General features: G+C 38.9%; 2 protein-coding genes across 6 annotated transcripts; both read left to right on the top strand.

Moving 5' to 3' along the window:
- Nucleotides 1-3,706: 3,706 nt before the first annotated feature.
- LOC122670967 (putative UDP-glucuronate:xylan alpha-glucuronosyltransferase 5) lies at nt 3,707-8,634 on the top strand. Its single transcript, XM_043868028.1, has 2 exons — nt 3,707-4,558; nt 7,545-8,634. Exons 1-2 carry the CDS (start codon nt 3,712-3,714, stop codon nt 8,456-8,458), a joined length of 1,761 nt encoding a protein of 586 aa, XP_043723963.1. The 5' UTR covers nt 3,707-3,711; the 3' UTR covers nt 8,459-8,634.
- A 1,886-nt stretch (nt 8,635-10,520) lies between these two features.
- Nucleotides 10,521-15,042, top strand: LOC122670975 (RAN GTPase-activating protein 2-like). 5 transcript variants are annotated; one of them, XM_043868048.1, is made up of 2 exons: nt 10,521-10,569; nt 13,165-14,857. In XM_043868048.1, the coding sequence occupies exon 2, from the start codon at nt 13,171-13,173 to the stop codon at nt 14,797-14,799; it is 1,629 nt and encodes a 542-aa protein (XP_043723983.1). In that variant the 5' UTR covers nt 10,521-10,569; nt 13,165-13,170; the 3' UTR covers nt 14,800-14,857. The 5 variants fall into 5 exon arrangements, with proteins under 5 accessions (XP_043723983.1, XP_043723976.1, XP_043723999.1 ...); XM_043868041.1 differs by having other exon boundaries at nt 10,524-10,573; XM_043868064.1 differs by having other exon boundaries at nt 10,546-10,573; nt 13,170-14,857.
- The last annotated feature ends 530 nt before the right edge of the window (nt 15,043-15,572 follow it).

Below are 15,572 nucleotides of genomic sequence, written 5' to 3'. Positions count from 1 at the left end.
GAGGTGCTTTTGTTTTCTCCTAAATAAAGAGAAGAGTCTTAACCATTTCTCTAATAATTTTGAGACAATTTCTTTTTGTTTTTCCTCTTAGTTTTATTTCTCTGTTGTTTATATCCAATTGAGTGCAACTCTCTGTGCCTTTAGTAGCCTAGTATTTGAAGTGCATCATTACTAGATAGCTTCGTTTGAAGTGTTGTTTTATCTTGGAGGCTGATTCGTGAAGACCCGATTGCACCATAGGAGGGCGTCTACAATCGTACAGAGAGAGACTTTTGTGACGACTCAACCCCACCATTTCTTTTAACTTCTTCATGTTTTTCAGACTTATAACGTGTTATATGGTGTCTGAGATTACCGTCATCAACCTTGGTTTGTCTATATATAAGTAATCTAACTCCTTAGTTATATGGTTCTTGATATGTATGATTTGGATGCTTATTTACAATAATTAATCTGGTTTGCCTATCCATTTCAAAAATCTAGAATAAGTGAAACTTTGGGTTGATTCTGACTAATTTCCTACCAATCTTGAGTCTTGACCGATTTCAATCTGATCTAGATCAGAATTAGTCAAGACTAATCTGGATCCCAATTCCAAGTTTTAAAACTTGCAGATCAGAAGAGAATAAAGATAAAGTGAGAGAGAACATGCACTCATGCATCCATGTTCCAACCACTCTCTCATAGTTATATCGCATGCTTGTAACTTTATCACACCTAGAAAAGATTGCTTTTATATCATCCTCCAGACCAAGATAATGAAATAGGTACCAAGAGGATCAAGAAGATCTATGCCCCAAACCTAAATCTAAAGCTTCCCTTGTTCCCCTCTTCTCTCCCAGGGTGACCCATGTGTTAATTTATTAATTTCCTATCTTTTAATAATTAAATATTATTGGTAGAGACGTGTGCGAAGCTCCAATTTCTTCTTATTTTCAACCTTGGAACATTAAGACATTAAATCAGGGGTGTTTGGATCATTTCATAGTCCCCCACCACGGAAAGGAAATGATCAAATCCCCTGTTTTGGCTGGACTGGATCCTCCAGCTCCCAAAATTATGTCTTAATCTTAAGGATCAGCTAGCACTTGGTCGAGTCTCCATTTGAAGTTAAAGGCTTTGATTTGTTGTTGTTGTTTTTTATTTATTTATTTCTTTTGGGGGGGGTGGGGTGTATGGGCTTTGATGTGTTAACAAACTGAAAAATTAAGTGACAGCCTTGGAATCTGTTGTACTTGAGTTTGAAAACATCACCTTGTAGCTTATAGTTTGTTATTTTTTAAGAAAGCAAAAAAAATAAATTTTAGTCTCACATTGTTCACAATAAGTTTGAGAATGAGCTCGATCATAAGTATCACTTGAAGCAAAAAGGGATAGCATGGAATGAAGCTGATTTTGAATGCTCTCTCCATTAAAAAGTCTTCCAGCCCACACCAAATGAAATCTGCCGTTAAAAATCGATTCACCTCCAATAAGAAGGCTTTCGTGGGTGAATATTTACTCGTTTAATATCTGTTTCATTCGCAGGGCCAGTCCACGACCTCTCAGAATAAATGAATTGGTTCCTAGTTTGTTTTGCCATCCCACCCATTGAATCATTAAGATTTGTTTTCAATAGAATCTTTTGGAGTCACAGGTTTCCCAATTGAAATTAAAGCTTACTAAATCTTGCAATTATATGTCTTTATTGAGTTCGGTGAAATGACCTATTATGGATCTTTTTGTTAAGTTGTGTAAAAAAAAGAGAGGAAAAATGGTACATTTAACATTGCAGGAAGTAAATTCATGAGGTATTAATTTTCTTATCAACATTTGTTTCAAGTCATAGTTGGAAAACTAGGTTTTCTAACTGGACTTGTCTTTTAGAAAACTTGGTGACTTGGTCAGTCAAACCTAGTCAAGGTGAGTCACGTTTTTCTTATTTTTAAATACAAAAAATATGTATAAATTTTTAAAAATAAAAAAAATATAGGAGAAATATGAAATCATCCGAAAAATATAGGAAAAAAAGTATCGATGAACCTGTTCTTCTTCATTGAAAAATTTGGTAGAAATTTCTTGAAGCTTCTGTTGTATAGACTCCATACTGGTCCATTTTGTACATCATTTAATTTAGGAATAAATATTTGATAATCATATGCAAAGACTCATGATTGTTAGCCATTGACGAGTTGTAAAAGGACTTAGGGTTTCATTTTCTTTCAATGAACTATCGAGCAGGAGGACTCAAGAGTTTTTACCATTTTACTGAAGTGGAATAGTTTAATAACGAAAATGACCAAACTCGTTGATTTTGTTGTGACTCAGATGAAAAAACCTAGTTTCATTTGACTCTGATGATTTTCAATCGATTCTTGTCTTTCCTTTTTTATCCCGGCTACTAGTTGATTTTGTTCTGACTCAGATGAAAAACACCTAGTTTCATTTAACTTTGATGATTTTCGCTCTATTCTTGTTTTTTTTATTTACCTCGGCCTAGTTTGCATGACTCTTGACCAGGATTTTGAAAATTTTGACTCGATTCAGATGACACCCCCTAGTCATAACCCGGTTTTCTAACAATGGTTTCAACAAGTTATTTCAACTTAAATCAAATTTGAACCGAATTACTAAGGTCGTGTACAAATAGAATGAAAACCAAATAAAATCAAATTGATTTGATTCGGTTATGATATTATGAAAATTATTCGGTCTCAGTTTATACATATTTTATCTTAAATCAAACCGAAATCGAAAAAAAGAAGAGAGGATGTCATAAATGAGACGAAACCAGTTGAATCAATTGCATTCAATTGGGCTACAATGGAACTTATTGGATCAAACCCTTATTGGATCAATATTGCCGTATTGATTTTGGTTTTCCTTAGTCGTCGTTCTCGGCAGCTCTCACTTTGGTGTATATTTTTTTGTGACTCGAACCCATGATGTGGTATCCGATTCTGATATCAAATGTTAGGTACTTGATCAATACACCAAAATCTCCAAATTAGATGGAATGCGTTAAATCAAGTCTTTTAATCTATCTCATACTAGGCTGGCCCAATCTACCCCCATACACTAAAGTGGACCGTATTAAGCACATAACATTTTATATGTGGAAAATTGAGACCACAGACCGATGATAGATCAATAATGGACCGAGATAGCGGTCCATTAAAAGAAATTGATAACGGGCCAAAACTAACTGGACGGATCAATACCTATCGGTTTTGGATTGGACTTTTGCAAACTGAGCTCCTTATCAGTCCGAAATTGAACTGAACCAATATATGAAGAAAACAAAAACTATCGAAATCAAACCAAACTGACCATTTTGACACCCTTACTGTTTTATGCGAAAAACCCGTAAAATAAAGTAGGGGAAGAAGCCAATTTGGTTCGGTTTATTCTATTACAAAATCTACGATTAGAAAAACTTTGGGTTGATTCAAACCGATTCTTCATTGATTTTGATTGAATCGAAATCGAATCGACCGGGACTGAACCGGATTCCAATCCCTGATTTTTAAACTCTGATCTGGTTCCCTTTCCTTAAATCATTAAGTCCCCATTGTTAAGCGTGGAGTTAGTAGGGTGGGAATTAATAATTAGAGGGACATCATGCACCATGTTCCAACCACTTTCTCTTAGTCAATATCACATGCTTTCGAGTTTATTAAACCTAAAAAAGTTTGCTTTTATGTGTCCTCCTTCAGAGGAGAAGATAATGAAATGGGTACCAAGAGGATCAAGAAGACCTATGTCCCTAACCTAACTCTAAAGCTTCTCTTCTTCCTCCTTCTCTCCCTCTCTCTCTCCCTTCTACTCCTTAGACTCTTCTCCTCAGTTCTCTTGTTAAACACTCCTCAAGATCACATCAAGTGTCTTCAACTACAAGATGATCATCCAAAGATCCTCCTCATCTCGCCGCCAATCGTCAATTACAACCCAAATCAATCCCCACCATCACCGCCGCCGCCGCCGCCGCCGCCGCCGCCACAGCTAATGCTACTCGTTCATGAAGTACTACTCAAAGAGAAAGCAGAGAAAACCAAGATTGGATTGATTAACTTTAGTGAAAGAGAAAGAGAAGCATGGGATCAACTGGGTGAGACGAGTTTAATAAGTTTTGATCGAGTGAAAGAGGAGGTAAGATGGGAAGACTTGTTCCCTGAATGGATCAATGAAGAGAGATGGCCATTACCAAGATGCCCGGAAATCCCGATGCCGGCGTTCGAAAAGTACGGTGAATTAGACATGGTGGTGTCCAAGGTTCCCTGTGGAAGCATAGAGGAGATCAAGAAAGGGGTAAGGGATGTGGTAAGGCTGCAAGTGAATCTAGTGGTTGCTAATTTGGTCGTGAGGAATGGTCGGAGGAGAGACGAGGGTGGTGGTGACCGGCCGGTGTACGTCGTGTTTATCGGATCTTGTGAGCCTATGTGGGAGATATTCAGGTGTGATGATCTGTTGAGACATGAAGGAGACTTATGGATTTACAAACCAGAGTTGAAGAAATTGAAAGAGAAGGTGGAAATGCCTGTGGGGACTTGTCGACTTGCTATACCTTACGTCAAACAAGGTTCCTACTACTTCCCTCTTTTTATATTTTTATTATTTGATTCTGAGAATAATTAATTAATTGTTTACTAGTGCCTAGCCAATTTGGATCCTTTGCTGCCGCTGCCCGTGTGGTCAGCATGCAGCCTCACAGGCAGGGTGTGAACCCCACGGCCACGTTTGTTTAGAGGGGACTTAGGTGGGGTGGGAGAATTGATGTGCGAAAATGCTGATGTAGCAATTTAAAATCCCACCACAATCTTGTTTGGTTCATTTGGATCACTTTCAAAAGCTTTGAAAACAACATAATTGTTTTATCTGTTAATGTGACATTTCAAAATCCCACCCCTAAACCATTCAAAGTTCTATTAAATTTTAATTGGTGGGACTTTACCGTAACATTTTTATCCCAACAAAATCCCACTAACATGTGGGTCTCATTTTCCCAATAATTCCACTCCACCTTCCCTTCTAAACAAACACACCCATGTGAATCTCATTCGAGTAGGTTGCTTGGATAGTAGATAGGGTGGTCATTTCATCCTGCCCGTGTGAGGCTGCATACCGACCGTCGGTAGACACCAACAAAAAAATTTGTCGGTAGAGACGTGTCCTAAGGTCCGATTTCTTATTTCCAACTTTTGAACATTAAGACATGAAAGTCAAGTCAGGACTCTGGATAAATCTACTTGGTCAAACCCCAGCTCAATCAGGGATTTAAAATTCGCATCGGCTGATTCAACTCGGGCCGATTCTGCATGAATACTAGGGTTACAGTGTTTTAAGATAATTCCTATTGATTTTAGACCGATTCCGATTTGAAAATGATATGGATCTCGATTCCGAGTTTTTAAACACCTAGCCCAATCCTACAATGACGTACTGTCTCATTTGAAGATGAGAAGTTCAAATGTTTTTTTGATGTTAAGGAGTCATTAAAGTATTAAAAACTGGTTTATTTCTCCAATAACTGAAGTTGGTGATTATCAATGCAAGGGAACACATTCCCAAGCTTAAAACAAAAAACTCATTAATTACTTTGTTTCAAAACATGGAAAAAAACAATTTTTTTTGGTAATATGGAAAAAAAGAATTTGTATATAGGAAGCCCACTTTAAATTAAGGGAAAAAGATCTCTACTTGGTGGTGTTTTCTATGCTCTCTCACAGGGCACCGTGATATGGCATCTCTGCCCCCTGGGTAGATAGTCAAACAATTTTTTTTTGGTAGAAAAAGGGCTATTCATTCATGCACGCCCAACGCCAGAAAAACACGAAACATAAACTGGATAGATAGCATTACAAGCACAAGGAACCCATACACAGTACCCGAGACCAAGGAGTGGAAATCGATCCGATCACACATGCTATTGACCGGGTCATCCAGACTAAGGGATGAGTAACAACCACTTCCCTAGGTAATTTGCTATTAACATATCTTACATAATAAAGCGCATGCATTAACGTGTCATATAAATAGACCCCATCTTTTATGACGCATGCCAGACAAAACACTGGAATCTTGGTTACCCATGGCAGACAAACAGCTGACACAGAGGTAGGAAGCCAGTAAGGGTCATAGGTAACATGCGGCAGGTTTGTGGTGGGCCTTCCAGTGGTTCCAAGGCAAAAATCTTCACCTTCGTCAGCGACGGGGACGACAACTGCGATGGCAACAACAACGCCGTAGTCGGTAGAACGTGCAGCATCACAAACAAAATGGAAAAAAATCGAACCGTCCTTGGTTGGGAATCCCTCAGTTTTGCCCACGAAAAAGAGCACACACATCATGATTTTCTGACGATGGTAAAAAACCATAACAGAGACAGAACAGGGGAAAACAGGGGGCATCGGTTTCATGGGAGGGGGATGCGAGTGGGTGGGGCGGTGGGAGGAGGCAGCATGGATGGGGTGGAGGGAATAGCGTGCTACAGGGGAGGGGGAGGCTACAGGGGAGGGGGAGAGGGAGGGTGGGAACATCCAAAGCCTAGATTTGGATGGATTTGAGAAGAGGCGAGTAAAGTCAGCATAACAAGTGAACAACCAACACATATGCAAGCCCTCAAGCCCACACGTGCACCACCACCACCACCACTGCCACAACAAAGACATTTGAAAAGGTTAGAGAAACTCAAATCTTCTTATTGAAGAGAGATCTGGATTCTTCGATATCTTGTCTCTTGGAGCAATCAAGAACACGGGTCCAAGCCCCAGTGGAGGAGAACACATGCAGACCAACGTACAAACTCCTAGTTTTGAGATGAGGCGAGTGAAGCGGGAGGTCGATTGGCCGAGACCTGAGGCAGGGGAGAGAAGGCAAAGAAAGGGAAGGGGAAAAGAAAGAAAGAAAAAAGGGAAGAGGGCAAGCCACTGGGACGGAGGGGAACACGCCACTGTGGTGGAGAAGAATCACGCCATAGGGGCAGAAGGGCTACATTTTGAAACAGAGATCATATGTAGAGAAGAGAGTTGCAGAGCTTCTTACGGTGCTCAGAAAGGGTTCTCTAGGGTTCTCTCAAGCGTCCATTGGCCCAGACACTTGTGTAGAGACCATGCTACCAAGTAGAGATCGCTTACCCATTAAATTAATTAGGTGGAGATTCTCAATTGGTAAATGAAGGCATCCATAGGTCCCACATTTTTTCGAAGTGGGATGCATGTGTGAGTGTGGCCCCTCATTTTGGGTGACCAAATATAAATGCATTATATTTAGTAGACATGATGACTCTGATACTATATTGAATTTTCCAGCCCAAAAGTTTAAGTTATTAACTGAAAATGCCCAATTGGAAACGATCAAGGTCCTAGAGATTTCCAATGTGGGACTATTCTCAATAATATAGGTGTGTGTTTCTTCTGGGGTTGGAACACATAGTTGAGATATCTGAATTTTCCATGTTAAGATTATTTTAGACTGCACTTGTAAAAGGCAAATATAGGTATTTATGGAGAAAAAATTTATCTTTTTTTCTTTTAAGTTTTCTTATTCTGTTCATTTTTGAAATGCAGGTGATGGAAGAATAAGGTATGAGTTCTCTAAACTTAGGAATCTCATAGATCAACCAAGAGAAGCCTATGGAACAATTCTCCATTCTTCAGAGGCATATGTCTGTGGTGCCATAGCACTAGCCCAAAGCATAATTTTAACCAAATCCACCAAAGATCTAGTCCTACTTGCAGACAAATCCATAACCAAGAAAAGCAAGCAAGCCCTCACAGCTGCGGGATGGAAGATCAAGCTCATCGAACGAATTCAAAACCCATATGCAGAGAAAGATGCTTACAATGAATGGAACTATAGTAAGCTAAGAATGTGGCAACTTACAGAGTATGATAAGGTCATCTTCATAGATTCTGATCTTATTGTACTCAAGAACATGGATAATTTCTTTGCGAATTCACAATTATCCGCCATTGGCAATGACAACATACTATTCAACTCTGGTGTAATGTTGATAGAACCCTCACAATGTATGTTTGAGATGCTAATGAAGAAGAGACATACCATGGTTTCTTATAATGGAGGAGACCAAGGCTTCCTTAATGAAGCCTTTACATGGTGGCATCGTTGGCCTAAGACATTGAATTACCTAAAGATTTTCGATCAGGGAAATGAGACCGAACGCGAAATCCCTAAATCTGTATTTGCCATTCACTATTTAGGTTTGAAGCCATGGATGTGTTATAGAGACTATGATTGCAATTGGGATGTCTTGGATCACCATGTTTATGGTAGTGACTTAGCTCACAAGAGGTGGTGGCAAGTCTATGATGCCATACCCAAGAGATTGCGAGGATTTTGTGGTCTCTCTAGATTCATGGATTCAAGTCTAAGGGTGCAAAGAGCTTGGGCAAAGAATGCCAAGTTGCCTGATGGACATTGGAAGATCAAGGTAAGGGATCCGCGGCAACACCACCGATGATCTTATGATAAACTTGTCTTGTTAATTCTAGTTTCTTGAGATGGGTATGGTGGTGAACTTGTATACCACAATATGAAGATTTAATTTTGTTGTTGCAAAGTTGTTTATTGACTAACAAAAGAGAATGGCTTTAAAGAAAGGAGGAGGGGGAAGTCTGTTCACTACTTGGGGTGTCAAGCCTTTGGATGTCCAAGAGGTTGCAATGGTTCCAAGAGAATGGATTCAAGGTTAAATCAGTTGAGGGGGGATGGCAAAGAGTTCAGGTTTGAGTGATGGACATTGTAGATCAGGGTAAGGATTGTAAACAACATTTAATTTTGTATTCGTATTTTACTAAAGGTGATATTCAAGTTTTGTTACGATTCGTATCTATTGTAAAGATCTATAGTGTACACGAATTTGATTAATAAGATTATGACTTCATCCTTGGGTTTTGAGGTGATTTCAAATTCAAGTTGGGAAGACAAGCTACAATCTATGGAATTGGAAGTCTTTGTTGTGCTCTGGGTGGTGGAGCCAGTGACAACAAATGCTAACTAACACAAGCTTTCCTTGGAAGCAAAGGGAGATTTAAGGGTACTTAGAGTGAACCTTTACTTTAACAAGGGAAAAAGGAGCATCTCTAGGAGCGTGGACCTTGACACACACAGGATGAGGCAAAATGACCACCCCACTCCTTGAAATACAAAAAACCTGACCCTCTTGATGCTTCTGTGTGTGTGCCCCCATTGGCCCCGTATTAGCACAGGGGCCACGCTCCTAGATAAGGAACCTTACACCTACCTTTAGATTATGAAAAAAGCATTTGGCAAGCATACAATTGCATCTCTTTTGAAAACAAGAGATAAAATGTAAAAAAAAAAAAATAGAAGATTGTTGGGTTGCCTGGATCGTGTGTCCAAAAACATGAGTGTGTAAAATTATCACCTTGCCCCCGTGAAATGAAAAATCAATCCATGTTGGTGCTTCTTGTGTGCGCTCTTATTGGCCCTGGCATTGGCGTAGGGGCCATATGATGCGATCGGACAACGATCTAATCTCTTGCCCAACAAAAAAATCCATTTATTTTAGGTGCTATAAGAAAAAAAAAAAAATTAATGGTAAAATTGGAGAGCCTACAAAGCGAACTGAAGACCCTGGGGTCTATCAATTAGATTTCAATCATCTAATTGCCAAATTTGTTAACTTAGATCTCAATCATATGGAGTTCATGGGCATTCTTTCCTCCTTGGGTCTTTCTATCTCAAATATAAAAAATTAGACCCACCTGATTGAACTTCTTATTGATTTGTATTGGTTTTGATTTTAGAAACTTGCTAAGAAACCAAAATTGACCGGATACACCGATATGATTGCACTGACCAAATTCGGAAAAAAAAAAAATTCTTTAGATTTAATATTTTTTTGTTTATTTTTTACTTTATATATATGTAAATCCAAGATACCAATAATAGACCATTAAAAACAAACCAACGACAGATCAAAATCAATCAGACCGGCATCTATTGGCTTAGGGTTTGGTTTTTATAAACCGAACACCTTGTCAGTCTGGTTTCAATATTACCTAATATATGTAAAAAATAAAAAATAAAAAATCAACCAAAACCCAACCAAACCAACCATTTGACAACTCCTCCTCAAATCTCCAGCTAGCTAAAGCATCCAAGCCAATTCCTGGTTCATGATAAGTCATGACCCAACCGGGTTCAATTAGGAAGTGAGTAATCAAACTGAAAGGGTGGACCAATTCGTACGAATCACTAACGAGAACAAATCCTCCGGTTCATCAACTGAACCCAACAAAAAGCGATTAGGAACAAAAGAAACTTACAAAAAGGTCAGCAAATCGATGATCCATCAGCGTCAAATCAATCAATTGCCATATTTGTCCTTTTATTGGGGGTGTCAGTTGTGGGTCCCACATTCCAATTCCCAATTCCTTCTCAAAATACAAATTTCCAATCTGAAATCTACATTTGGCTCCATTATTTTCAGTTGAAATCTTCTTTTCCCTCCCTCCACCTGCTTCGTTCTCTCTCTCTCTCTCTCTCTCAATTTACTAATTATCAGCGAGCGGGACGAGGCGAGCATCACCAAAGTAGCAGAAGCGAGGAGGTATCTTTCTCTGCTATTCTTTGCTTTCGTTCCCTACATTTCTAGGTAATCCATCTTTTCCCCTCTTTTTTCTGCTAATCACATTTCTAGGGTTTTTTTTTCCTTTTCATTTCGCACCAACGGTTATCTCAATCATCTTCCCTTCCTCGGCTGCTCATTATCTTTCTAATAATCTCTTCGAATTTCCTGTAGTTTCGTTGCTTTCTCTCTTCCTTATATTTCCATTTTGAGTTTTACAATGTGCTTCAACGGTGGAACTTTTAGATTGATTCATTGTTGAAATGTTTCTTTTATTTTTTTTTTTGTTGAGCCATGTCATTCAATTAACTTTCTAGGTGTACGTGTGCGAGGACTAATAGTTACTGTAAGTCCTCTTGTATACACTGTTTGCGTTTGGGTTTGCAGTTTGTTCATATATATATATATATATAGAAAGATTCAGCTATTATTCAACTTAGTATGTGGGGGGGGGGGGGGGGGAAGGGACTAGTTCCTGTGCTGTCAATGTTCAATATCAGATCCAAACTCTTCTCTCTCTCCTATTTTATTGCTGTATCACGTGTTATTCTTCCCAAGCTGACACATTCAGGTTTCTGTTGGATTCATAAGGTGTCTGTTGTGGAAGTTCTTTCATAATGGAAAAGATGGGATTCATAAGGAGTCTGTCTTGAAATAAATTTCATGCTTAATCGTTTCTTCAGGATTTAGTAGGGATGCTCACTGTTTGTATGAGGTAAATTGTGTTTCCCATGTTTCCCACCCTACAGATTCTAAAGTTACAAATATAGAGAAAATGAAAAGTAATAGCCAAATAGTAAGTCTTTGTTTGCCAATCAGGGATTTTAAATTATGCTTCTTAAGATGTGTTCAAATTTCTAATATTTGTCATAGAGATCTAATGCTTAAAGTTGCAGATTCATACAGACATGCTAATTGGGGTTTCTAGTTACCATAAAAGCCTCATTATGTGTTATTACATGAGATTTTCCATAAGTTTTGTCATAATGTCTAGGTTTTTGTAGGTTAAGCATTGCCCAGGAAATTAACAGACCAATTTTGGCCTATTTCTTTTAGCGTTGACCCTAGCATATTGTATATTTGAAAATGATAACAAAAAGAAAAAATGCATATGCCCTCCCAAGACTCATGCAGAGGTCATCTGTTGTGCTGTCTGTCTTTCCAGCAAAGTTCCTCTGATATTGAGTGGAAATTGGGGATACAAAAAAATTCTGCAGCATTTTTGGTGGTGGATTTTTGTTTTTTGGAAAAAGAAAAAACCGGTCATATTCATGAAAATCTTGGCTAGTTCATGCTGTTCACTTCATTGAAGTGTGGAGAGTTTATATCTTTGGGTTGTTCTGGTGTAGGTGAAGAAACCGGTCATATGACTGCAATCAACTATGAAGGCTTGTTGAGCTACTTGTTTTTCTTGGATTTCATGGAAACTTGTTCATATTCCCTTTGTTGGACACCTGCTAATGAGGTGGTTGCATGGTGGTTTTGTGGTGGGCAGCGTTGAGCTGGGGTGGTGGTTTTAATGTTAAGCTTGCTTCTGCTATTTGTCCCTAATTTTGCTGATTCCCCTGTTTTAGTTGCATGCATTCTGTTTCATTTTGAATACTGTTTAAAGAAGAGAGGTGACAAGGGGTGATTTTGGGGGAAAGGAAGTGGTTTAACTGCAGTTGTGGGAGCCTCTGTAATATGCCATTATGCCTAAATGTATATGAGTCTTCTTTTGCTCCCCCTCCTTTTCTTTGCTTTCATTTGTTTTTCCCCCCTTTTTTTTCTCTCCCCCTTATTATGAGAAAGTGTATCAATGTGTCATTGTCATCAACACTAATTACTGAAAAAGTTTCTAAATTAGCAGTTTCCTGGATAGTCTGTCTTGTCTAATCTTTTTTTTTTTTGGTGATTAGTCTTGTCTAATCTTAATTCAGTGTACAATTGAAAGAGTACATGTGTCTTCAGTTTTTACTTGTTCCTCTGGTGCAATAATCATTGCTTGAGGTTTCTTTGTTTTGGAGGTATGATCATAACAATTAACACTTTTTTAAGAGTTGTGATCCTTCAGTAGATCTCTGTTAACGATCCATTGAGTTGTACTGTAGCCTCCATTTATAATCTTTTCATATGGATTAGTCACGGAAAAGGGATGAAAATTTCATTGTGTGGGGCATGGGAGGAAGGGGCCCTCAGATTATTTTATCTTTTAACTTTTTTTTTTTTTTGGGTGAATAATCTTTTAACTTACCTAACTCTGTTGCTATTTTTAAGATTTTTTTTTATTAATCATTAATTAAGTTATCAGAAAATAGGGGATATAAACCAAGGTACAATTATGGTTTTAGGTTGGAAGATAAGGGCTTTTAAACATCTATTATTATTATTACTAGCATTTAATTTATTGGTGGTCATTGTCATCATCTTCACTGCATAGCCTGTGAGCAACCATGGTCCCTCCAAAGGGAATTATTGACATGGAATTGTTCGCCTATGACCTTTGTATTATCTCTGAAATATTGCCCACCACTGTATCCTTGTTTTTTAATTTCCTTGTAAGCTTGTAAAATAGTTTAAGGACATGGTTGCAGGACAATATGGAGACTTTTCAACAACGCCCTTTTTCAATTAAACTGTGGCCCCCCAGCCAGAGTACAAGGCTTATGCTTGTGGAAAGAATGACCAAGAATCTTTCCACTCCATCCATTTTCTCCAGAAAGCATGGTCTCTTAAGCAAAGAAGAAGCTGAGGAGAATGCCAGACAAATAGAAGAAGTGGCTTTTGCTACTGCAAATCAACATCATGAGAAGGAGCCAGATGGTGATGGAAGTTCTGCAGTGCAACTTTATGCCAAGGAATCTAGCAAGCTTATGGTGGAGGTTCTTAAAAAAGGCCCACAAACTAAAAATGACGAGGGACTCACAGTATCTGACAAAGTTTTGCCGTCTCATGAAACTTTTTTCGACATCTCTGGAGGCCGTCGAGCCTTTATTGATGAACAGGAGGCAGAGGAGCTTCTCAGTCCTTTAAAAGAGCAGGGGAATTCATACACAAAGATTTGTTTCAGCAATAGAAGCTTTGGCATTGGTGCAGCACACATTGTGGAGCCCATCTTGGTATCTCTCAAAGATCAATTAACAGAAGTAGATCTATCAGATTTTATTGCAGGAAGACCGGAGGCGGAAGCTCTTGAAGTGATGAATGTCTTTTCATCAGCCTTGGAAGGCTGTGTTTTGAAATCTCTCAACCTCTCGAATAATGCCCTAGGTGAGAAGGGTGTCAGGGCATTTGCTGCGCTCTTGAAATCTCAGAATAGCTTGGAGCAGCTATATTTGATGAATGATGGAATCTCCGAGGAAGCTGCACGTGCAGTATGTGAGTTAATTCCTTCCACAGAGAAGCTTAAGGTCCTTCACTTTCACAATAACATGACAGGAGATGAGGGCGCTATTGCTATTTCTGAGGTTGTGAGGCAATCCCCTTCATTGGAGGATTTCAGATGCTCCTCTACAAGGGTGGGTTCTGAAGGAGGTTTTGCCCTGGCAGAGGCACTTGGAACATGTGCTCATTTGGAGAAGCTTGACCTACGTGACAACATGTTTGGTCTGGATGCTGGAGTTGCTCTGAGCAAAGCTTTTTCAGGGCATGCAGGTCTTAAAGCGGTTTACTTAAGCTACCTGAACCTGGAAGATGAAGGAGCTACAGCTCTTGTCAATGCTCTCAAAGAATCCGCTACATCATTGGAAATTTTGGACATGGCAGGAAATGACATTACTGCTAAAGCTGCTCCTGCCATAGCTGCCTGTGTCACAGTAAAGCAGTTCCTTACCAAACTCAACTTAGCTGAGAATGAACTGAAGGATGAGGGTGCTATTATAATTGCCAAGGCATTGGAAGACGGTCATAACCAGCTAGAAGAAGTTGATCTCAGCACTACGTTAATAAGGAGGGTTGGTGCCAGGCTTTTGGCACACACGGTGGTGCATAAGCCTAAGTTCAAGTTGCTGAACATCAATGGAAATTTTATTTCTGATGAAGGTATTGACGAGTTAAAGGAGATCTTTAAGAAATCCCCTGAAGTGCTTGGGCCCTTGGATGAAAACGACCCTGAAGGTGAAGAGGATGCGGGGGAAGAGGATGAAGATGAATCCAAAGAGGAAGGTGATGAAGATGGGGATGAATTGGAATCAAAGCTTAAGCATCTTGAAGTGAAGCAAGAGGAGTAGGAGGGTAGAGATGTCAGGTATGCTTTTTTGGTTTTTACTTCATTCTCAACCTGTGGAAGTCTAAAATCTTATGTTTCTTTTATTGGCAGAATTTTCGCTGACCAGCTTGTGGGTCCTACTGACTCATAGCAAGACTCTGGTAACTTAGGTAGAAGTTTTCCATTTCTTGTATTTGTAGTATTTGTAGCATAGCTTTGATTATGGGACTGGCCATTTTTATTCAGAGCTGGTTTTAGCTGTTAATGCTTTTAACAGTACTTTGATTATATGAAGCTCATTGAATGAATTCAAAGTCCATCTGCAGAGAAAGATGCTTACAATGAATTGAACTACAGTAAGCTTAGAATGTGGCAATTCATAGAGTATAATAAGGTCATCTTCATAGATTCTGATCTTATTGTACTAAAGAACATGGATAATTTCTTCGCGAATTCACAATTATCCACTGTTGGCAATGACAATATACTCTTCAACTCTGGTGTAATGCTGATAGAACCCTCACAATGTATGTTTGAGATGCTAATGAAGAAGACATATTCCTTGACTTATAATGGAGGAGACCAAGGCTTCCTTAATGAAGCCTTTACATGGTGGCATTGTTGGCCTAAGACATTGAATTACCTACAGATTTTCGACCAGGCAAATGAGACTGAACACGAAATCCCAAAATCTGTATATGCCATTCAATATTTAGGTTTGAAGCCATGGATGTGTAATAGAGACTATGACTGCAATTGGGATGTCTTGGATCACCATGTTTATGCTTTTGACTT

Source organism: Telopea speciosissima, chromosome 1, assembly GCF_018873765.1.
Source record: "Telopea speciosissima isolate NSW1024214 ecotype Mountain lineage chromosome 1, Tspe_v1, whole genome shotgun sequence".
Lineage (NCBI taxonomy): Eukaryota > Viridiplantae > Streptophyta > Magnoliopsida > Proteales > Proteaceae > Telopea > Telopea speciosissima.
The sequence above is the reverse complement of the archived record's forward strand: the minus strand, read 5'-3'. Positions and strand labels throughout refer to the sequence as shown.

What these genes read in the sequence shown, in the direction of transcription:
- LOC122670967 (XM_043868028.1), top strand. Translation starts at nt 3,712, where the DNA reads ATGGGTACCAAGAGGATCAAGAAGACCTATGTCCCTAACCTAACTCTA. An exon ending in TATACCTTACGTCAAACAAG is followed by an intron (nt 4,559 to 7,544) that starts GTTCCTACTACT and finishes TTTGAAATGCAG; the next exon opens with GTGATGGAAGAATAAGGTAT.
- LOC122670975 (XM_043868073.1), top strand. Translation starts at nt 13,171, where the DNA reads ATGGAGACTTTTCAACAACGCCCTTTTTCAATTAAACTGTGGCCCCCC.